General features: G+C 41.6%; 1 protein-coding gene across 4 annotated transcripts in view; it reads right to left on the bottom strand.

The window, feature by feature from the left end:
- CLSTN1 (calsyntenin 1) overlaps positions 1 to 24761 on the bottom strand; it is a 37622-nt gene that overhangs the window by 3011 nt on the left and 9850 nt on the right. Inside the window, exons 3-18 of one of the 4 annotated variants that reach the window (XM_051786093.1) lie at positions 19292 to 19321; positions 17698 to 17893; positions 15300 to 15508; positions 14219 to 14368; positions 13935 to 14120; positions 12569 to 12817; positions 10737 to 10858; positions 9597 to 9759; positions 7418 to 7468; positions 5545 to 5702; positions 4750 to 4898; positions 4075 to 4301; positions 3269 to 3439; positions 2515 to 2660; positions 930 to 1065; positions 119 to 303 (exon numbers count right to left, since the gene is read on the bottom strand). In XM_051786093.1, coding sequence (XP_051642053.1) covers positions 119 to 303; positions 930 to 1065; positions 2515 to 2660; positions 3269 to 3439; positions 4075 to 4301; positions 4750 to 4898; positions 5545 to 5702; positions 7418 to 7468; positions 9597 to 9759; positions 10737 to 10858; positions 12569 to 12817; positions 13935 to 14120; positions 14219 to 14368; positions 15300 to 15508; positions 17698 to 17893; positions 19292 to 19321 — 2528 coding nt within the window. The remainder of the gene's footprint in view (positions 1 to 118; positions 304 to 929; positions 1066 to 2514; positions 2661 to 3268; positions 3440 to 4074; positions 4302 to 4749; positions 4899 to 5544; positions 5703 to 7417; positions 7469 to 9596; positions 9760 to 10736; positions 10859 to 12568; positions 12818 to 13934; positions 14121 to 14218; positions 14369 to 15299; positions 15509 to 17697; positions 17894 to 19291; positions 19322 to 24761) is intronic. The other 3 variants (XM_051786096.1, XM_051786094.1, XM_051786097.1) reach the window with 3 other exon arrangements.

Below are 24761 nucleotides of genomic sequence, written 5' to 3'. Positions count from 1 at the left end.
GCTCTGTGCTCAGGGGTTGGTTCTGCTCTTCTCATCTGCCCATGGACAATCCCACCCCTTACAGATAGAAAAGGGCATTTTTGGTTCAGTGCTGAGCCCCAGCTCCACAGGGTTTTACCTCCATGGGGTTCACAGTGATGGTCAAAGCAGAGTCATCCCAATCCATCTCATTTTCCTTCCCAGTGTCCTGGTCACGCATCGTCCTCTGATGTGCAGCTCGGATCCTGAACACTCCCAGGATAATCATAAAAACCAGGAAACTCACACAGACAACAATCACAACAGTGGCTGTGCTGGGAACAACTGCAAGGAGAAAAGAAAAGGGGTTCCTTACATGGCAGTGGTAACTCTTCCACAGTGCCAGTAACCATCACCTGCACTGTACAAATCCTACAGAGGCACTTTGGCCACAGCCACTTAAAAAGTCAGTTGGAGAGGAAGAACTAAACCTCAGTTCTTTAAATATAATTACATCAATCTGAAAGACTGAAAGCACATGGAAAGCAGATTTCACCACATGGACTCCTCTCTAAATTGCCTGTTTTTCTTCCTCTCACATCCTACACTCTTGCCAAATTAATGTAATTAAAACAGAAAGGGCAGACCCCATGAGTCATCAAGGGAATATCACTGCAGTTCTTTCCTCGTGCCATTCAGAAACACTGTCCCAGTTCCTCACAGCCCTTTATCAAGTCCCTCCCATTTTCCAACACACACACCAACAGAAAGCTCTTCTCCTAGCAGGAAAAGGAATCCTGGATCTCTAGGAATCCAGTCTGGGCAAGAACAGAACAGGCCCGAGGAGTTGCCTGGATTATCAGTCCAATACACTGGTTTAAACTCTGGAAAAAACCCTCTCTGCAGCAAGGAGCCTGCTGGACATTTTAACAACAGAATACAACCAGCTCAACTTTATAGAGAATCCTGACCTGAAAAGGGATGAGGGTTGGCCAAGTTGTGACCAGAGAGGTCCACAAAGGAATGATGCACGGGGTGAACGAACTGCGGCTGCGCCGCGATGTGGTTGGCGTGTTCCACGGGGCTGGCAGTGTGGATCACGTTCACCTGGGAACAGGGACAAAGGGTTAAACTCCAGAAATCCAACAGTTTAGTTCTGAAGAGACAGAAATGAAAGAGAAAAAAAAATTAAAACAACAAAATAATAATCTATTTCCCAGGGCAGGCATCCAATCCTCCTTCAACACAGCAGTGGCTTTCCTCAGGGGACAGCCATCCCAAGCAGTGGCTCCTCATATTTTCCACTTCTTGTCACAAAATCCTTTGGTTTCACAGCTCTCAAATCTGTTTTAGGCTGGCAAGCTGGTGTAGAGACTCCAGTAGTTCAGAATAAAAGAGATAAAGCCAGTTTATTACCAAATTTGGTAGCCAGTCACTTTAACTCTGAAATAACAGCATATACGAAGATATCTAACCATTAATTCCATTTCCTTCATTCCCATCTCTTTTATTCTGCTGCATATTTTCAGCTAACAGCAAAGACAAAAATTCCTTATTACAGTCAAACTACTCTTTCAAGTTTAACCCCCACTTAGCAGAGCTGACTTTTAGGCACAAGTGTAAGCTCATCACAAATATTTCACATTTGCTTGCTAAACCAGCAGAGCTAAACGTGCCCCTCCTGTGGTGGAACAGACACAGGGGACCTGCCCCTGCACAGCAGGAAGAGAGGAGAACTTGTGTTTTACTACACAAGGAAAGCATTTACACTTCCAGAGTTTGGTAAATCCCAACTCGAGCTCACAGGATTTCCTCAGGAAACAAAACACAAAACTATCTGTTCTGGAACACCAGGGGCTCCCAGCCCACCACCACCACCCCAGTGGTGGCAAATACTGTGGTGGCTTTGCTGTCAGTCCCTTGGTCAGCTTTAAAATGTGGAAATTCAAGCTCAGAGCTCAAAGATGTCGAGTTATGTGGCAGTTCCTCCCCAATATAAATCATTCCACATTCCAGCACTGGAAATTTTACTGCCCTTAATGTCATATTCTGCTGTCCTCCCATATATCTGATGTAAGCACACTAAGTAATAATGACCCTCTAACCTGCTGCAGAGGATAGGCAATTTTAGCCTGTCTGTGCTCTTACAGAAGTCCTTAAAGTGTCAGAAATTTAGGCACCACACACAGTGAAGGGCCCAGCAAGTCCATCTGTGGAATCCCAGAAGTTACACACGAAGCTCTCTGGGAGCACCACTCCCACTCCATTTGCTAAATGTGTTTTCAATTCAACCTTTTCACCTTCAGTTTGTATTTCTTCTACAACACAACACTTTCACCTTATTTACAGCTTCTTATTTACAGCTGGAATGTAGGACTAAGACACGTTTATATATAAAATACAACCTGAAATGCTCACATTTACTAATATTTATTTACAGGAGAAAAATCTAAACCAGTGGCTGATCCATTATCTATCAGCTGAGGCAACAACCTCCATCCTCCTAAGCCAGCCATGCTCTAAAGCTGCTCAGAGTGCCCAGCTCAGCTCACAAACCTCCACTTTGAACTCGTTGCTGATGTAGCGCCCGTTGAGCTCCGAACAGACCAACTTGAACTTTCTGTCGAAGAGAGACACCGTGTGCCAGTTCCTGTAGCGTATCAAATGCAACACTTCCTCATAATTAGCCATAGTATCCACCCCTGGGGAGAAAACACACAGGGAAAACAGTTACTCTGCAAAAGATTTGAATGCACCATCATACACTGGACAGGTATCGCACCCTCTCTTCAGCAGAAGTTTTCTTGGGTGATGGATTTTCAGTTAGGAGAAATAAAGTACCACCACAGACATGATGTGGCTCCAGTGAAATCCTGTGGATGGATTTTGTGATAAAATCTTAGACCCAGCTGGTCTTTGAAGGGATTTGGGGAGCCTTTCTTTAGAATATTTTAATGTATTCTGAACATAAACCACAAAGGAATGATGTTCCCAGGCACTGGATTATCTGTGCAAGGAACAAGCCTTTTCTGGGGCAAAGTGTAACTCCATTTCCACAGTCCAGAGATAACCTGCAATTTGAGACAGGAGAAAAGAACACAAAGAAGGTTCTAGAATGATGTGTTTTCTAGAATCACAGCCTTCCACCGAAACAGTTGTGTCTGGAATTCTAAAAATGGTCCAAACTTGAAATTGTAAAAGAAAACGGAATATCTGGAGTAAGGTGTTAGAAACCACCTCTCCAGAACACTGTTCCCTCTGTGCTGCCTGCAGACCCCTCCCACAAGAGCACCAGCAGCAGGAGCCCCACCTGTGATGATCATGCCCAGGTTGGAGCTGCTCATCTCGATTCCCTTCTGCTGCAGCCGGGTCATGTCGATCTCCAGGCTCTCCTGCTCCTGGTTCAGCTCCTCTCCCAGCACTGTCACCTCACACGTGTCCAGGTTGTGCATGATCTCCTCGGATACCAAAGACTCTTGCACTGAAAAGCAGAGGAAAAGCCAAACCCATCAGCAGAAACACAGGTGAAGGAGACAGGAGCCCAGGAGCTACAAAGTGTCACATGCAAACTCTTCTCCCAGAGCAAATATTAAAATCTGGGCCTGAAGAGAGCAAGTATGCATGAAACAATGATTAAAAAAATAAAACACAAAACTCAAACAAGGGATATTTAAATGAGGATAATGGCCTGGGCTCGCTATCATTTCCAGTAAGTTTCTGTTAGCCCAGAGCAGAGGACCTACATCTTATTTCCCCTACTAGATTCTGTATTAAGGAGATAATATAGAATATAATATAAAATACCCTATATATAAAATAAATATATAATATAATAATATATAATAAATATAATATAATATGACATGACATATGATATGAGATGATATATGACATGAGATATGATGTGAAATATGAGATATGATGTGAAATATGAGATATGATGTGAAATATGAGATATGATGTGAAATATGAGATATGATGTGAAATATGAGATATGATGTGAAATATGAGATATGATGTGAAATATGAGATGTGAGATGATATAATAGATCCTCCAAGGGGATCAGTGAGTGAGGTGAAGGTGGGCACAGTGGAAGCTCAGCAGGGTGTTGTTACCTGTGGGATCCTCATCTCCATCCCCCTCGGGCTCCACCTCCCTGGTGATGGTGCTGATGATGCGAAGCTCAGGGAAGAGGGAAACGCCCTCAGAGCTCTCAAACTCGGAGGCAGAGCGGGCAAAGTGGTTGATGCCACTCAGGCTGATTTTTGGCTCCTCTGGCTGCAGGACCATGACATATCCCTCCACAGAGGGGATGGAGACACAGGCCTCTTCATTGAAACACCTGGGAGACAGAAGAAGTTGAGGTTAGCTGGGAGGGAGGCACAATTCCACAATTTATAATTGCTTTATAAATCGTTGAAAAGCTGTCTCAGACCCAAGAGCCTCAGATAAATTCAGCAGCTGCATCGGAAAGCAGGAATTCCCCACCTGGGGAGCAATCTTACAGTTAATTTTTACTTACAGTTACCATTTGGCCCCATTTCTATGCTCTGACTCACAGCCACAGATAACACCTCTAATGAAGGCAGTGACTGGCAAGACATTCCTGTCTTACTCCTTCCTCCATTGTCAGGAAGGAACAGTGCTGGTGCAGAAAACATTTCTGTATTCACATGTGAGATGGTCACATACACCAAGGCTCCTTTGTTTCTCCCCACTGAGACACAAGGACACCATTCCAGGCTCCACCATCCCTGCCAGGGAGGGATCATTTCAGTCCCAGGACATACTTGACAACGCTGGTGATCTTCAGCCTCCGGATGCCGGGAGTCGGGAACTGGCGGGAGTTCAGGTAGGAAATGTGCTGCATGGCCTTGTCAACCCTCTCAATGTCATCCCCTTCTATGGTCAGTGTTGACTGACTTGGGTTCATGTGGATCTGAAACAACAGAAGAAAACCATAAGAGAACACCCAACGTGGTCTGGCAATTCCAACTGGAGCTCAGCACTGCTCAGCCTGGTAAATGCAGGATAATTGCATCCATGTTCAAAGCAAAAAGGGCATTATTTACTGGCCCTGTGGCACACAGTCTAACCTCCCTATTCACTGCCTCATTCCAGTGGAATATATTTAGTGTTTCATTCCTTAAAAAATTTCTAGGCACTTAACATAGTTCTGGGTTCTGGTAATATGGAAGAGAGGCAGGTGATATAAAGGAGAAATTTAGCTCTGCTCAAACAGCCTTGCTACTAAAAAAGCCAGGCAAGTTAAATCTCGTTTTATGAACTGCTTGTTAAGAATCTCTTTTATCAGACACCCTGGTACAGCTGGTTAAATAGAGGCCTACAGATATGGAATGCCTCTTCCAGACTTTAAGAATGAGAGTTACTGTGTTCTCTTTAACTCCACTAAGGCCATATTCACACAAGAAAGATTTCCCAGGTTTTAAGCAATTTTAATGCAAAATGCCACAAGGGATGAGCTTGTTTTATTTGGGACACCCCTATTAACTCTGCCAGCAAAACCTGCACCCATCAGTAGTGAGCAAAAGGGAACGTGTCCATTGCTTCATCTGCAACTTTACCTTCACCCCTTTGCCAACACCATCGGGCATCTGCAAATCCAGCCCCTCCTTGCAGGTGTAGAGACAGTCGATGACCTTCTTGTTTTCCAGCTTCCCAGAACGGATCATCAAACCCGCCAGATTCCCTCGGAAGAACTGTGCCATGCGGAGCTCTCCACCTTCGGGAAGGGAGCGAGGGGGGAAAAAAAACCTTCACTTGCTTTGATTCTTTTTCCTCTTTTCTTTTGTAAAACAACAAATATGCCTCCTGGTGCACAGAGTATGACACGCATGCGGGTTAGTTCTGACCCATCTGGGGGTTAAACCTCGTGATCATGGTCAAGCACAAAGAAAGTTCCACAGTCCACCATGCACGTGGCCCTCACACAGCCGGGGCCACCCGGAGCCGCCGGGCCCGGGACAAACAGCTCCAAAGAAATCCCACCCAGCGAGGTGGGGCTCGGGAATGGAAGGCAGGGCCAGGGGGATGAACCACACAACGTGAAGTTTCAAGGTGAGGAAATGACATCTCCTGTCACTGGGGTCTCTGCAAAGGCAATGCCCATCAGGATCCATCCTCTAGGGGGGAGTTATCCACCCCCAAGCCCAGCCCTGCAGGCTCTCCTGGCAGTCAAGGGGCAGGAAGAGACTTTACAAAGTCATTCAGCTCATTCTGAAAAAGGTGTCCAAGAGTTACCTGCCCCTCTCTAAAGGTGCCCCTTCTCTGAGCAGACTCAGATGTGCATTTTAAAAACTCAGGTAACTCACTTTTAGATATCTGGGTTAAGTTTGATGAACTGCAACCTCAGTTGCAGTTATTCCTCAGGTTTTCTTGAAGATGACATCACAATCATCACCTAAGTCCATCTTGCTAATTAACAGGGGCCACAGAACACCACCTGGAAATCTGTATTTCAAGGCCATCACTCACTAAGCAACTTAATTTTTAGAGATGTCTAAGCTTGTTTTCAAGATTCCAAGTGATAAAAGATCCCTGGTATAACTCAAAATAATATTCAGTGGGGAATTGTCCCGTTACAAATGATACAATTTGCAGTTTAGATTTGTACAGCTCCAGCTTTGAACCCCTGGATGCTGCTACCTCCTTGCCAAATTAAAAAAATTCCAGGAATTCTTAAACTTTACAGAAAGAGTTCACATCTTGAATTCACTTTCAGAAATACACACTAACTTTAAAGGTCTCAATTCAAGACAAAACTGAACTATAAGTAAAAATTTCTAAGAAAATCCAACCCTGTTAAGACAATCTGAAATGCCTGGTAGCCAGAGCTTTTTTTCCCCCATTCAGTGTAATCAGAATTTTATATAAATTTCTGATCAATGAGTATCCCCTGTAAATTACAGGTCTGTCTTTATGAGCAGACTGATCTAAATATGAAATCAGTCTTACTGTGAGTGGGGAGCAGGGCCACCTGACTCCCACAGGTCCTTCCCAACATACTGAATAATTCTATAATAAACACACACACCTATACACAAACACATGTACTTATACAGGATGAGGGGTACTTATGTTTTAACAAAACTAGGTGAAAGAAATGATGGCTGATATTTTACATCAGCAACTTACTGACACCACTTCACTGCCATCCCCAGATTTGGACATGGAGGCGCGTTCGGATGCAACCAAAAAAAAAAACCAACAAAACCAAACCAAACACAAACCAAACAAAAAAAACCCACCCCCAAAACCAAGCAAAATGTCAGCTGATGAAGCTCTGCAAACAGAAGCACAACGAAGAAACAAGCCTAGGAGAGGATTATGTGAAGGTCAATGGCCCGAATGCGATGCTGCGTTTCATGCTCTGTGTGAGATGAAGCAATGTCTTGGCTTAAAAATGAAATAAAACAGTAGGGAAAAAACTCCAGCAACCTGAAGAGGTCTCGGGCACAGTTTCATTGTCATTCTCATTTCCTGTATATTCTGTGGAGAAGCAAGACAAAAGAAAGGGACAAGAGGGAAAGGACCAAGTCGTTACAGTTTGGCAAACTCTTCTCACAGAAAATACAAATGGCCCTTCCCCCAAAAGTCTGCTCATCTCCCACCCAGCTTCTCAAGGATTAGGAGTTCTTTTGAAACATGAAGAGCTGCAATGCAGGGAAGAAGCATCACTGTGTTGTTACAAGAACATAAAAAGTCATGGCAAGACAACCCAAAGAGCCCCACACACAACCCTGCAGTAAAACCAGTAGAAACTGGATTAAGCCAGAGAGCAAACCTCCCACAACCCTCTGCTGGTAATGAGACTGTAAATCAGCTGGCTCCATTTCAGGGGAAATTAAGGTGAAATCCAGCCTAACACAGCAAAGCACCAAAAGGTATTAAAAGCTGATCAAAACAAGCCATTACCAACACAGATTTTATCATCATAATAATAGCATCACAGGTATTAAGCAGTCAATTTATCAGATGGAAGCAAAATTAAAAACAGTTTTTTAACTTTTGAAAGAAATATTAAAAGAACTTCTTCAAAAGCATAAAATCTCTCTCCTTGGAGGTGAGCTGTATATATAACTTAGAGCAGCCTGATTTATTTTGAAGTCTTGATAGGACAACACCAATGACCATTAATTTCACTCCTCTGGCAAACTCTATTCACCATGTGTTCTAATCCTCTAAAAATCAGGCTTTTGGTGCAATTTTTAAAAGGCAGTTCTTGTACTTCAGAGTTTTATACTCCTATTTCAGTCTGCTTTCATTAAAAAGAAATCTCATGGCAGAAGAAATTAAAGAATCATACCATGGTGCCAATATGAAAGCACAGGAGTTTTTAAATTAAATGTACATGTTTTTGTTAGGATGCAGAACATACATGGAAGGCATTATACAATCCATACATTTAGCTGGAACTGAGTTTCCAAGCTCCAGTTTCTTTAAAATCAGTCACTATAACTTCCCTTTGAGATAGAAGAGATTGGCTGGAAAAGTCACAAACAGAGTGAGATGAATTATGGAGAAATCAAAATAACTGATGCAAGGAAGAAACAACAGAACAAATTTAGCCCTGAAATAGCATTAATACTGAATGATAGTGAACTTGTCACAAAATAACAGATTTGATGGAGAGGACAGATAATTTAACCTTCATTCACACTTCAAAGCCTTAAAACTCACAGAGAAAAGAGACATTATAAGACAGAAGACTGTTAATTTGATTAAAACATCTCAAAGTTTTTCATTTGTCACTCATTCCCAGGCCACATCTGTGCATTCCTGCAGACAGCAACTACAGCCTATAATGGGAACTAAATAAAACAGGAATGATTTAACACTTTTATCTCCAACCAAAAAGAGTAGCTTTACACCAGCCGGGATCTAATTTAATCAGCAAACACTGCAGTTCAGCAATGGAGCAAGAGCTCTGTTCCCAAGATCTCTGGAATCAGCATCCATGTGCAGATGCATCCTCCTCCTTCTTCTCCAGCTCTGAAGAGTAGGTTTTAAAGTATTAAAGCACATGAATCAGCACTTCACAGCTTGCAGAATATTGTATTTTAAGCCACAATGTGCAAACAATAAAGCAGATGTCTATTTTTATAAGCAGAAATGGTAAAATATCCAAGGACAGCAGCACTGTGCTGCTTTGCTGAACTGTCTGCTGGTCATGGTTGCAATAATGAGAACACTCTTTCTACAATATGCTTTTCAACTTACTTGAAATTAAGTGTTCTGCTTAGTAATCTGAAGTATATGAAGGATTCTTGCAACTATTATTAAAAATAGCAAGAATCACAACAACAACAATAATAATAATAAAAATTAAAAGCTCTCTGTATTCCCATGGTCACCACAAAACCCACTTTGATGGAATACAGCTTGGTGAGCAGCTTTGTGTTTCACAAGCACCCGTGGCCAACGAGAAAACAAACACTCATGGAAAAAATGACTAAAAGAGGAAATATGTGATACCAGCCAGGAGCAAAAAATAACCTGCAGAAGGCAAATCAAGTTATCTTTCAGGCACTAAAAAGATCTGCCATGTAATTCTAGATAACCACAGAGATATCATTAAAAAAAGTTAATTAAAGTAGTAAATATTGTAAAGAGTTACCTTGCCAACAGGCTCCAACCACCAGCTGTGTTTCTATCTTGGAAGGGTGCAGGGGGTAATCCTCAGTCACTGGGAAAGGATCATAGGAAACACCATCTACATAAAGAGTCACTGCAGGGAACTCAACGTTGACAACGTAGTGATGCCACTCCTTGTCACACACCTGAGCAAAGACAGTTGGAAACATTCATTACAGCTGAATAACTGAGCTGATAAACACATGTAGACATGCAACATCCACGAGCCTGTACAGACACAGTTGATGTTGCACACACATGGCACACATCTGAAAGGCAAACTGACTGTCAAACATTAATAAAAAGTTTCTTTTCTTCTGTTGCCAACACAGGAAGCTGCTGTATTTCCCTTCCTTTAATTTTTATACTGAATAACAGCGTTATTTCAATCTAAAAATACATATCTACATGCAAGCACATCCTGAAATACTGTTATAAGACAACATTACTTGACAGAGGACAGATATTTTCTGAGAGAGAACACTAAAAAAAATATTTTGAATTGGAAAAGGCCTTCCATGACAGAATTATTTACAGTGAAAGTTGATCTGGTTTTGGAAAGTAGAAATTTTCCTACAAGGACATATATGTGTATTTTATCATTAAAACAACGCACATTGCCCTGCACAAAAACTAGGATATAATTAGATGTGTTACAAAGTCACTCACTGTTTGGGTAACTGGCAAAACAGACCTGCAAGAGCAACCTAAAGCAACTAAAAGAACTTGATACATTGACAGATATTCAAGGTTATTTTATCATTCAGATCCAGAGCTCTGGAAAAGGTCCCACATTCAGAAGTACTTTAACACTGTAAACAACCTGGAATATTTCCTGTTTTTTCATGCCCTCTGGAATACTTCCCATTTTCTCATGCACTCTCCCTTACAGTGTATTCAGTGAACATAGAAGAATGACACTGGGCTTTTTATTTCACACCCAAGATGAAAAGGTGCAGCTGAACCTGACACTTGATCACAAATCAAACAAGTATCGTTGGGGTCCAGAAAAAAAGGGCCTCGGGAGTTCAGAGCTGCAGAAAGTATTTAGTGATAATTATACCACCAGGGAGTTTGGTGGTTTGCACTCTAACATCCTACCCAATTGTCCTTCCAAAGGTACCTGGTTCAGCTTCCAGTGGAACTCAGCAGGTTTGTAGGTTTTTCCCTCCGAAGGGTCCTGGCGGAAGAGGAAAACGAGCCGGCAGTTGTGGACGTAGAGGGTGTAGTGGTGCCGGTTCATGTCTGCACGAGAGGTTTAGGGACAGCATTATTCCCTGCAAACCCCCAGAACTCCACAAAATCCACCTGTTCTGCAATTTCACACTTAAATCTCCACGTAACGGAGAGGAATAAACCAATGTGGAAGTTAGTCAGGCACGGTAAGAGGAATCTGAAACATTTGTAGAAGCGGTGAGGGCAAACATTGCTGAAGAACCCACGAGTAACAGACATGTCTCTCCAAATCCAATCTAAACCAGGGCACAGGAGTGAAGAGCCAGAGATGAACTATCAGCAGGAGAAAAAGAAAAGAGCTCTCTTTGCAAACAGAGCTTTTTTTGTTACAAAGGAGCAGCTCCAACAGCTTCTGGTTCCTGGTTTGGTGCAGGTACACACACTTCCCTTAGAGAAAACTGCAGTCACAGCTCTAAAGGATTTGCCATTTTAAATAAACACAATGGTGAAATGCTGGAGAAATAAATGAGAATAAGGAAAAGAAATATTTTAGCAGCATCACCCATTCCATGGCATGGATGAGCCAAGAAAGTGGGGAATATAAAGAGACCAAACTCATGTCAATCTTTCAGTCTGACAGCACTGAGCCCGACTGCACTGTTCCAGTGCAATACAGCCCAAACTGCCTCCCTCCAGCTAACCTGGATTTAGTCTTTCAATATTTCCTAATATACCCTTAGAATGAAGGCAAATACTACCAGAAACTACCTGCCACAAGAATTCCATGGTTAGGTCAAACCAAGGAATAAAAAAGGAGAAGTTGTTTTGAAGGTCTGCTGCCTATGCACTGTAAACCAGGAAAAACTATTTAAATTTGCCTTTTTTCTCTCCAGTTCACTCATTTCCATGAAGAAGGTTTGGGGTTTGATTAAGAGGAATAGGTGAAGGTAGGAAAAGAGAATATTTGTACCTGGTTCTGAATGACTGTCACTTTTCTCCTGTTCAAAGAAATGCTTCTGGGGTACTACAAATCTTTCATATTTTCTTACGACAAATCTTTCATATTTTCTTACGACAAATCTTTCATATTTTCTTACGACAAATCTTTCTTATTTTCAAATAAAATTTAAAACATATTCAGTGTAGTTTCCTTTGAAAGACCTAGCAGCAATTAAATAAAGTCTCTAATACACTGGCCAAATGCACTGCTCCAGCTTAACAAAGACAGGAATTCTTTTGCCCCCATTAGGCAGCAATTATGGAAACAGGGTTATCACATTTCCTTCTTATTAATAGCATTTTCAAAATTATTGTGTCTGTAGCATTCACAGAGAGTGAAATTATGCACAGAGTGAAAAAAAAATTTCATCACTGGTGAGAGAGAAATTATATCCTCCTAGAAAAAAAAAAAAGATATAGCAGCAAATGCTGCCACTAGACCTGATATATGTATCTCAATGTTTTCAGGCAGCATAAGAACAGAGCTATCTTTGGAGATGCAAACTCGGGACTGCATTCCCAGAATAAGTCATCCAGCACAGCAAAAGAAGTGCATAATGTAAACTGAAATAGAATTAGAAAAACCAAGCCTGCCCAATCTGAAGTTGGATAATCTAAAGCCAAATCTATACATAAGCACAATAGAGTGACTTTTAAAGTCCATTCATTTCACTTCAAAAAAAAAAGGTGGAGAAAAACCTGAAGGTTGTCACATGTGCTGCCACAGAACACAAAAACCCAACCAACCAAAAGGCTGTTATAACTGAAATACTGACAAACCTGTCTTGTCTGAGTTGCACAGAATTGTCTCCTTCTCCCTGGTTCCAGGCCCGTGCCTCATCCACACGGAAATCACGAAGGGCTCTTTCATATTGACTGTGACAACCCCATCTGGAACCTTCACGGCCTGGGTGCCGTTGAACTCGAAGACCTGGTCGCTGTCGTGGCCGTTGTCCGTGGGAAGGCCCACGGTCCAGTTTGCAGCACTGCTGGGAGGGGGAAGCAGCTCAGCTGTGCCAGAAGCAGCACCTACAGTGAAAAGGGAATCAGATAAAAAACTTAAAGGACCACTGCTAGTTTCAAACCAAACTGCTTTTCTGAGCACTAAATTTTCGGCACCAACTGTCAGGATGATGTACTGCCATCACACATCAAGCAATTCTCCTCTGACATAATGTGGCACTAATTACAGACATCTGATATTGTGATGATTTCCAAAAATGTAGCTTCTGGGTAAGCAACTAAGCTCATTGAAATTTTCCTTACTGTCTCTACAGCTGTAGAACTTTATTTTTCCCCCCTATCTCAGGATCCATTTCATTAATGCCACTTGTCCCTCAGGCCCATGCCTGTGATGCCTTTCTCTCAACACCTTTAAGTCTCATGTTCACCCAGTTGAAGGGAGTGCATAAGCACCCCCTCCCAGCTCACTGTCTAATCATAGCAGTCAGAAGCAGGTTCTTGGCTTGCTGTCCTTTCCCCACTTCTTAATGTCACACTGACCTCAATCAGGGAACAGCTCAGGAATTGCCTGGCTCTCTGGGGTTACACACTGTTCAGACTTTCAACTGAAGTTCAAGACATAAATCAGTGATAATTTGTCCCGTAATCTCTATTCTTCCATACTGGCTACAAAGGATTCATAAACTCCTCATAAAGCCTTTTACTGCAGCACAAGTGGGTGCCAAGGGCTTCCTGAGGCAAGCACAGTATGAATTTCTCTGATGCAAGGGAACTGGTTTTTTTCCAAACCACTCTTTCTGTGGTGTTCTCATCTAGTTTTTCACCATGCATTTCTTAGATTGCAGCCATCACATCCATCATGCTCAGAGAAAGAGAGCCTTTAATGGCTATACCCTTCACCCAGATAACATTCTTTCAGCTCTTCAACATGACTCTCATGTGAGGGAAATTATTAGTGTACACAAGCTAGTGGAGAGGCAGAAGAAAGAGATTCTTTACCACACTTGAGAATTATTTTAAAAGTCACCTACAGGCAATTTCACTGCCTGCTAGGAAACAAGCTGCAGGAAACTACATGCAAATGAAGACCAGATCTACTCACTGATTTGTGGTCTAACATAAAATTCAAAGAAAAACTAGCAAGCAAGAGAGACCACTTTTACTTTACCAAAGGCATTCTTACCACAGAGCCTGTGGATGGATTTCTCTGAGTAGGTGTCTCTATCACAGCCTTTACCAATATGGTTGGTTTCCAGTTCAACTGTTGCTTCAACAGAGGTTATTGGCTCATCACACGTCTCCAAATGCATCCCAGGGAACAGAGCCAAGGAACCAGTGCCAGGCTCATACTCTATTCTTTTGCTCCAACCTGTGTATTTATCCAAAGAAACAATGTTAAAGATGTCTCACGTTGAACTGAAGGCAGGAGCAAACGCTAACAGCAGAGATAAAGGAGAGCAAACCAACCTTGCCAGCCAGGCTTGCACGTAGGCTTAATGCTAATTTTAACCAACACATCCTCAGCAGCTCTCTTCTTCCCACAGTCATACGCTGTTACTGTCAGTTTATACTGATGTTCTTTACCATAGCTCAGCTTCTCTGTGTTTTTTATATAACCTGGCACACACAAAAAAAGCAATGATCAGACATCGATATCATTTCTCGGGGTCGTTGCTGCATTAAATGAGTTCAGGTACCAGCTCTGTGCTTCACACAGATACCCAAGGCTTTAACAGACACCCCTGTGAGGGAATTACCCTTCACTATTTGACTTTTCAATGTCAGACATCAGGCCCAGATCCTTACAAATTACATTAATCCAGAGATGAGCACACAGACACAGAACAGCAGGCATATACATCTCAGGCTCTTAACAGTATATTATCTCAAAATGAAACTGCTCCTGGGTGGTAACTGATACATAAACTGTTTGGATTATGCCAGCATTCTCTATCTTTTTTTTTAAATTTGCAAACCTATTGACAACGTGGATCCCCAAAAAACTCAAACTAAAAGCCCACTGAAAACTGTTCACTTTGCTTAACCAGCTTGTTTGAACCACTAAAACTACCTATAGATTTTGAAGGGTCCACAGATCACTGGAGGTCAGGAAATGACCTAAAGAAATGACTGCACTTCAAAAGCAATAGCCATGAAGCTCCAGCCATACATGAGCATCTCAAATGTGTAAAGCACAGGTGGAATCTCATTTTTGAAAGCTAAGTAGCATGAGTTATCCTAACACAGAATAGACAAGACAGACCTAGTAAGAGGTGGTTTAAAACATCAGACAATTACTATATTTCCTTTAGTTTGAAAAGCATTTTACAAGAAACAGAGATGCAACCCCCCATCTGCTCCTGCCATCAGTGACAGCACATGGTACTGGCAATGAAAGACATCTCACTGTTCATTATTAATTCAGACTGAACACCTCTGTTTAACTGTGCTTAGGGGAGGGGTTAAACAAGCCTGTTGTAATTCTGTGCTGACCCGTCGGAATCACGTTTTTTGGGTGACAGATGACAACAATTCCCACTGCACTCACCATCCTTGTCAATGGCAAAGGGCACATCTGGAGTCACAATCTCGTAGCTGCAGATCTGGCTGAACTGGGGGGAACAATCTGCATCCACGGCCTCCACCTTGAGGATGTTGTCGTACCTCTTGCCCTCGATCACCGTGGCCTTGTAGGACTTCTCCTTGAACACCGGCGCGTACTCGTTCACGTCGTTCACCTGGATGTGGACTGTGGCTCTGGAAGAACACACACACAGGTCACCTGGATGTGGACTGTGGCTCTGGAAGAACACACACACAGGTCAGCCTGGAGCTCCTGCACAGCTCCTGCTCGTGCCAGGACTTCTGGTACAACAGCTCGCTCTTCTCCACGTGAACCCGTCCTTCAGAATTCCAGCCCTCAGGAAGAAATGACTAATAAAGCCAACAGCCTCAAAAACTACCCTAACTAGGAGAGCCGTGGGTGTTTTTCCCGTGTGTTGCCATATAAATCAGTGCAATTCTACGTTATTGTTTACTACTGTTATTTATTTGCAAATAACATTCAAACCCTTGCATTGCAACCATAAAATTGGCACCATTTTACAGAACTGCAACGAAACAGAGCTGTGACAAAATAGGCTTTTACTTTTGTTAAAACAGTATAGTCCAAGTTCTTCCCTGCTGTCAGAGTATTTGATATGAACACTCCAATTTTATTTTATGTGAACAAGAGTGACAGTTAAGACTGGTCTTAGACTAAGAGCTCAGTCAAGTGCATTTGATTGGCTTTCTTTGGCTAATAAAGTACTCAGCTGTGTAAGTCAGTGAAAACAGGCTTATTTGTTAGATGGAGAAATGAGAAATCAGACAATTTAAATGGAAGAATCACAGAAGTGGCAGATACACTTTAACACATCATGCAGCTTGCTGGATAATCCAAAACAGATTGGATCTTGAATTCCATCCTTTCATGCCTGTCACAGATTGCTGGTTTACCCAGAATAGGAAAAATAAAGCAGTTTCTGTCACTGACCGAGGAGAAAAGATGAATGATGGAAAGTAACTAATAAAGAATTCAATAATTACAGTCCTTCCATAAAAGCAGAAGTTTATTAATGATTATGCTGAGAAAGATCTTTAAGGTTTTATTTTATCCTATGTGCTAAATAAACACCACCAAAAAAAAAAGGTACCAATCAAACTGTACATTTCTGACTTGCAGATCTACACTTCCAAGACTGTTAAAAACCACAAAACCACCATAACACAGCCAGCCATGGGCCAGGGGAATGTGAACTGTGGTTTGTAGGTGTAGATTGTGAAAACCCATCATTCTGCTGTGAGAGAACAGTAGCAGAGTGTGCTGCTGGATGTTCACAACAAAGCCTCAATTTGGATAATCCTAATTTTTACTAGAGCCATCAGAGGAAAGTTTTTATCTCAACCAGCACAGGTAGAAAAATACAGATAAATTCTACAGTGTGGAGGAGGACCTGAACAAAGAATATAATTCCAGCCAACCCAACAAAACATTTGTTGCCATCTTTCTCTTTGAAATCTTCTTTCAAAAGTCAAATTGAGTACCAAACAGTTTAAGGACACAGTTATTTTCCATAAGTGCAATCCTTTAGGAGGTTACATTCTGCTGCCTATTTTGAAGCACACTTGTGTTTGTCACCAAGCTGACCTCTGCTAGTCTGTTCTGGATCTTATTTACTGCCTTCTTTGCCTCACACAGCAGCTCATCTCCCACGTGCTCTGCAGATGTTTACACCAGGGTGTTAAACAGTTATTCTCAAGTGGATTTTGTAGAGGGTATTTTATATTGTGGTTTTTCTTTAGCTAAAGATTAGCTGAAGATTGCTTTGTTCCCATTCTTTAATCTAGGCAGAGATGAGCCCCATGTTATTGATCTTGGGTTCTTTTGGTGGGGCTGTCTGCAAACGATAACAACATGACTTCTTTTGCATTTTGTTAAGTTTAATACAGATTGACTTCTTGAACCAGGTTTTGGGATTTAGAAACTGAATTCTGAAACAACATCCAGGCTCAGTATCCCACCCAAACTCTGCATCAACTTGAGCCACATTTTAAGTGTATCAATAGTTTTTCTGCTTCTGTCCCCACACTATTTTCTAATGTAAATTCAGAGACATCAAGGGATGAAGTAGTGCCACATGAAATACAAATGAAGAGATGTCCAAGCAGTTCATGTCCATTTGGCTGCTCTTTTTATCCCCATTATGACCCTGCTGGAGCAGGGAGGTTGCACCAGATGACCCACCGTGGTCCTTCCAACCCATTTTGTGATTCTGGGCTTATATGAACAAAGTCTTCCAGTATTAACACTTGGTTTACATTTACTCTACACAGACAATAAACCACCACGAGCAGGAGACCCCTTGTAACCAAACTTCCCCTCAGCCCAGCCCAGATTGACTCACTTGTGGGATTTTTTGGAATTTGCCCCGTCCGGTCCCTTCCCGCAGTCGTAGGCCTGGATGGTGAAGGTGTAGTCCTTCTGCAGCTCACAGTCCAGCTTCTCCTTCGAGCGGATTATTCCCTCACCAGTGGATTTATCCACCACCACTGCTTCAAAGGGAACATTCTGCCCGTGAATTTTAAATCCACAGATCTCACCTACGGAGCCAAAGGGAGAGAGGTCAGAACGGGCAGAAGTCGGCGACACATTTATAAAATAAAACGACCGAATATTTTGCAGCCAAGGGTTTGTGAGGGTCTGTGGACAAAGCAAGAGCACTGTGCTTTAAAATGGGTGATTTCTGGGAACTTTAGTAAAAACAGAAGCAAACGTCTGCCCTTCCAAGCAACTTGTTTACTTTGCATCCATTCATGCAGGAGGACAAAAGAGAAAAAGAGAAATGTAGACAGGCATTTCACAGGAGTACTTGAGATAGCTCTAGGGTGAGAGTAGATCTTATGTGAGCACACAGCCAAGGCCACTGGTAATGTCTTCTATGCCAAGCTACTGGGAATAGCTGGGCAGCTGGTTCGTTTTGACCAGAGCAGAAGGTTAAAATGCACAGTTACGAGTCGAGGGATGAAAAAGCTCCGAGTACAGGTTCAGCACCAGAATTACAGAAATTCTGTCAACAGATCAAAGGGCAAAGTCTTCCTGTGCAATGTACCTGGCTAAAATCAGGGAATCAAAACAAACTACTGAATGAGAAAGGTAGAAATACCAACTTCTCAGGCATCCATTTCAACAGCTACCTACTAACACGGGCCAATGTTAGTCAAGGGAGCTCTCACGTGGAATGTTTCAGGAGGCTGTGCTTCCATCCAAACCCTTCATCCTACAAAGTTGGAAGAGCAGTCCCTAGTACATCATTTTGAAACACATCTAAGCCTCAGATTGCACTGCAAGACTCTGGCTGGCACAGCTGGGTAAGCCCAGCACACAACAAAAGCCACTCAAGCTGTCTGAGCACCCACACTGGGTTTTTACCTGTATAACTCAGGTTTGGAAGGTGATTTTCTTCCACCAACAAACCCCACTGTTTTGCTGTTATAGTTGCAGTGGCACCATAGTACCAAGAATGCTCTCCTGCTGTAAACATTTCTAGAGGTCTTCAAAAAAATAAAGGGGGGTTGATTCATATTTAAACTCATGAAGAAAGTACTGAAGGATATGTTCTGCAGGGAAGGGGCTGTAATGCTTCAGCACTTCTATATTACTTTACAAAGCACTTGAAAAAACTTCAGATGTCCCAAAAAAGCTGTAAGTGAAAATACCAGAAAATGCTAATTTTCCCCCAAACCAACTTCTTCAGTGTCCACATAAGGTACAATAACCCCAAATGGTTCAAATGGATGTCTGATTTACAGATATTTCTAACCAAGGGTTTGGTTACATAACAGTTTTTAATCAATATATTTTAAAATAGAAAAAAACTGGGAGAATAAATGGGACAAAAGTGCATGACAGGATCTTCTGTTTCAGTGCTGATTCCCCATTTCATAACCAAAGTTAGTAGGTTAATATTCATAAAAGGGATAGAAAGAACCCTTTATCACCTTCTTTGGTGACTGTCACCTCAAAACTCTCTAAAGGGAGAAAAGATAAACCCAAGTCAGTAACAGGAAAGGTTGAACGGGAGCAAATAAGGAAAAGGCAAAGATGCACACATTACACAGAAAAGCTTTGGAAAAACTGTATTTTAAAATTCCAGTGGTGATTTGCTGCAACTGTTACAATTTTAGAGTTTTAGTTATGTTAAATATGATTTAATCTTTTAACTCCAGGTTGCCATTTGTAGAATTTTGAAGTATTTAGTAAGTTCATCAAAAGGTTTTTTCGTTTTTTCTTTTCTTTTTTTTTTTAATACCACCTGCTAAACAAGAGATATTTTCAAAATTCCACGGTGATGAACAACTATCCATAAAGTAGAACTGATCTGAATTTATTTATACTATACTATTTAAAAAAGACAGATAATTCAAACCAGGTTTTATCTACTATATTGAAACCACCACGTTTCTACAATTACAAAACTTCATACTCCCTTTTTGAGTTCCAGATATAAAGGTATTTTTTTTTTTAGGACAGTCATGGGATTTTTGTGTTTCCACATAAATTTTTCTCACTTTAGGTTGTGGAACCCCCAGCATTTGTAAAATTGCAAACCTAACTTGACAGTATTGCCATAACTCATGATGAAAAAATACACACATTAAACTGTGATCCTGAGGAACATAAAATCTTAATTAAAAGAATGGGGAGTAGGGGAACTCTGTATTTTCCTAGCAGCACACTGCTTTTCCAGGTTAAACAAGCAACCACCTCATCCTACTGCTGAAATACTGCAGTGCTGGACAGAAAAGGTGCAGGTACTCAAAAATATCCCTCTGTCAGAACTGAGGATGCCCCAGAGCAGCCTGGTCACCCCCTCCAGCCACCCCAGGAAAGGAGAAGCCTCCACAGTGTCCTGGATCTTCCAGGCTTTGAGGAGCCCTTGGATATAACAGAGTTTTACAGGGGTGTGACATGACTGTGAGAGGCACCTGGTTCAGTTTTAATGAAAAGACAGTTAACCCCTGGAAATCATGACCTGTTAAACCCCCAAACTACCACCTTTTACACATTATCCAGCAGATCCATTATTTTTTTTCCTGATTACCATCATCTTTAACCCGAAATCCTGTACAATAAAGCAAACCTGGACCCTCAAAAGCACTTTTACCAGATCTGTTAATTCTCAAACATTTCCAACAACCTGCAGGAACACTTTCAAGTCTCCATCCCAGAGTGGCCTCAGAAAGAAATGAGGCACTTTAGTTACAGAGAAATATTTTACTGAAGGTAAATTTACAGTTTAATACTGAAGTGGAAATATAAGTAAGAAAAATTACCTTAACATGATTTCTAGACCATTTTAAAAGGAGCTAATTTCTGAAATAGCTCTTAACAGGGTCTCCCTGAAACTCACTTTAGGTAATCCGTGGATTTATGATCAGCTCTTTATTTTAACACACCAAGAACGCTGCCTCTTGTGGCACCCACATGATTTATTTCAGTCTATTCTTATGCAGGATATAAATATAATCCCAGATTTTCACGTGTTTTGGCAACAGGATCATTGAAGAAAATTTTACACTGTTTAAATTCATGGCTGACACCACTGATCAGCCAGAAGTGACATTCCAACTGCAAAGCTTTTACATATTCCATCTCTTCACTCCTGTACACCCACCTCCCTGCTCCCTTCCAGGAACACTGAGAGCCAAGCACTGTGTGTGAAACACAAAGTACAGGAACAAAATAACTGGAAGGGAACATTAAAGCAGAAAGCCTGGAATGGAGAGAAGAGGGAGAAGTGGATTAATGGGGCAATTACCTACTTGGGAAAGGGGAGGCTGTTTAACAACTGGTCAGTTCTTTATCATCCCCAGTGACCTGGAGCTCTGGCACCAACCCTGACATGGTTGCCAGGAAATTCAGGCATTCCAGTTTTGGCTCCTGAGCATAAGACAGAAATCAGCTCTCCAGTAAATATCTGTGTGTCTCCAGGTGCTGCTCAAGGTGGAAAGCTTCAGTCTGAGGGGCACTCTGGCTCTGCCACATGTTTCTCAGAAGAATAATTGCTTAATGTTTATTCTCATTTCATTCTGAAATTGAGATACGTTACTGAAATAAAATTCTCTCCTCTACCAGGGCCAGAACGATGATCAATCCACAAATTAATTTGTATTTAATATGTTGGAAACTGTTCAGGTAAATAACCAGGACAGCACTTTACAGTGTTCCACCCAGTTCTACTGACAGGTGAAAAACCATTTCATTTTACACATAACACAGGTCTGAGGAACTTGTGTTACCCAGAAAATATTCAGCAACCCTGGATCCTAAAGGACTTCTGTATTTCTCCTTTCTGGTGTAGCACAGTTAAAAGACAGGGAGAGCTGGGTAGAATTTTAAGGTTTTGTTGAGTTTTACTGTTCTATCTTTCTGCACTGTTATGATATAATGATGTAAAATAATTATATAGCTAATAAAAAGTTTCATAAGATATTTAAACTACATACTTTATTTAATGTACTAAGTATATTAAATAAATTACTTTATTTAACATACCAAGTACATTAAACATGTAAACACATACAGTGACTGGACACTCTTCAGACTTGGGAATCTCTCTCCATTTCTATTCCACAGAAGGAGAAAGTATATTCTCCCAGCTCCAACCAAGCAGCATGAGGATCATGGAAAGCCTCTAGGAAAGTCTCCCATTTCAACATGCACAGATCACCTTCTAAACAAGTATTTCTAAGCACAAAACTGTTACATCACTTCATGCACACTTTACATTTGATGCAAAAACGGTTGAAATTCTATTGCAACAAAATTCCCTCTTAAGTTTTGCCACCCAGTTGTGCAATTGAATTGTTCACTGGAAGGGACAAGATCAAAATCTGTTTGATTCCAGTGTCATTCATCTCTCCATCCCATTTCTTTCCAATCCTCTCCCAGCTGGGCACTGCCCTCCCCACAGACCTGCTGCAGACAGGATGACATTCCTAAACAAACTGGAGGCATCAGCACTGTCCCAGCCCAACATGGGAACCTGCCCCCAGGGACAGGGACCCGAGGGCCTCCTGGATTTTTGGAGCCTTTTTAAAAGTATGAATAGAGATTCTGTAAGATCTTTTCCAAAGCTCTACACATATTCATGCTTTAAGCCACAGAATTCCTAACCCCCACAAAAATACTTTTTGCATCCCAGAGCAGTAAGGGGAAAATAAAGGATTGTGGCTGAGAAGTGGTTTTCTCTAGGGGTGGGGGAAGAGGAATTAAAGCCCTATTACAGGCACATCAAAAAGCCAAGGAAACATTTCCTTCCACAGGGGAAACATTTCCAACATCTGGCCAGCGAGACCCTGTCTTACACTCTCATAACAAAACACATTCAGCTCTGTGGAGGCATCCAGATATAACACTGTCTGCTTCAAATGCAATAAAAAAAATCAGCTCCTTTTTGCACAGTAAAGGGGAAATCCCCACTGAGAGCTTCAGACATCAAACTGATTTTAGACACAAATTACTCGAACGTACAATAGAAAATGTGCCATCCTTTATTTTATTTTTTACAGCAAAACCACTTGGGATCAAATTCCAACACAGGAGTTTCACTGAGAAACAAGAATGCTCATTGTCTCCTCAAGCAGATCTGTAACAATCATGGGGCAAAGGCTGATTCCATGGGGTCCCTACATGTCAGGCAGTTTGGCAGAGCAATCTGGCACAACATCAAACTCTGTTCTCCAAAGTGTGTCATTTCAGATTTAAAACCATACAAATAACACCAGAAATAAAGGTCTCTATAACCCTACTTATCTTTGCACACTCGAATTTTAGGATCCTACCCACGGCACACAGTGAGCAAAGCTATAAAATATTGCTTTTCCCTGCCCCACAGTTCATGTGCCACAAAGCACCTCAATGAACTAGTTTCAGGATGTTTTGACATGCTCAAAATTGAAATAAAGCAAAAAGCTCTACTTAAAATCTTTTAAACCTGCACACAGTTCAGAAGTTTCACAGCTCAGCTAGAGGGCACAGTTAATTAAAACATCCAGCCTTTTGAAGCATGAATAAATTTGGTTTATAAGTAGGACTAGACCAGTAAGGGCTGAAATAGGTCCACTTAATCCTGAAAATGCTTTGTTTTGCTGTGAAAACACAACCCTGGTCTAATGGGCTTCTCCCACCTGAACACCCCCAGAGATCTGCTGGACATCAGCACCACTGTTGTCTGTCCAGGACACAAGCAGAGCACCCCAGCCAGAGCTGGGAGCAGAGTCAGCTGGGCTCCTCAAGGACAGGTTCAAGCACTGTTCCATTTAATGGCAAACAAACACTTCCAGATCCCCATGGCATTGAAAATTCCTGCAATTCAAACCCAACAGGTTCGTCCTGAGGAGAATTTCTTCACAACCTCAACGTGCTATAGTCAAAATTTGATTTCTTTAAATCTGTTGGGCTGCTGCTGTTGCTTAAGAATTGTCAGGTTTTGAAAGCCAAAATATATGGTTTATACAAACAGTTAATAAAATCAACTCCCAGGTGGTAAAAAGGTTCATTAAATGAAAGCAGGTTTATCCAATTCAGACCAACCCAATGGAAAAAGGCTCATTTGAGTGATGCTTTGCCATCGGATTTTCCTCTGCAAACCTGACAACACATTTGAAAATACTCTGACAGGATTTTCCTGAAAACATTACTATCTAAGAGGTACAAAATTGCCATTTTCAGAATCCATTCCGTGCTGCCAAACTACCAGCACCTACATTTAAAGCACTAAAGGAAACTGTGAGAGGTGACTGATGTTCTCCTCAGCACTGAGGACACAAGTCAGCCTTCCCAAACCTCTTTCTCCTGAACAGATTTCATGGATCCCAACACGAGCTCCTTCATCAGGAAAAGGTTTCTGTACAAAGACAGCAGTTTTATTTCCAGCTTAGATCCCTGAGGAGCCTCAGCCATATGTATCCATGAGAAAAAGTCTGAATTTCAGAGGTTTATCTCTGAACTTCTGAATTTACCATTATCTCCAGCTTCCTTGGAGATAATTACAGCCTTATGACAAGGCAACAAAACTGTTACTTTAAGCACCACTTCAAAGAAAATTGTGACCAAACTGCTGAAACACTCCAGCACACAATGCAGTGCTGAACACTTCAAATGGCTGTTAATTTAATTTAATTACTCCCCTTTCCTATCCCTTCCTCCTTGAAGCAATGCTCCCAAAAAATGGCTCATGTCACATCCTTAAGGTATTCCACTTAGGATTCTCAGCTCATAAATTTTACTTAACCAAGGAAGCTTCTTGCAAATATCCAATTTAAGCTTGTGTTATCTGCTACAAGTAATTTAAACACCTGCAGATGCCCAGTGGTATTCTTCAAACACATCTTTCTAATACTTGGTCAAACTAAAAAAAGAAAAAAAAGTACTTTCCACAACACTGCATCCAAATCATGAACTCAG

Source organism: Manacus candei, unplaced genomic scaffold (assembly GCF_025592945.1).
Source record: "Manacus candei isolate 608988 ecotype Guabito, Panama unplaced genomic scaffold, ASM2559294v1 h1tg000022l, whole genome shotgun sequence".
NCBI classification, from domain to species: Eukaryota; Metazoa; Chordata; class Aves; order Passeriformes; family Pipridae; genus Manacus; species Manacus candei.
This window is presented reverse-complemented; position numbering and strand designations above follow the sequence as displayed.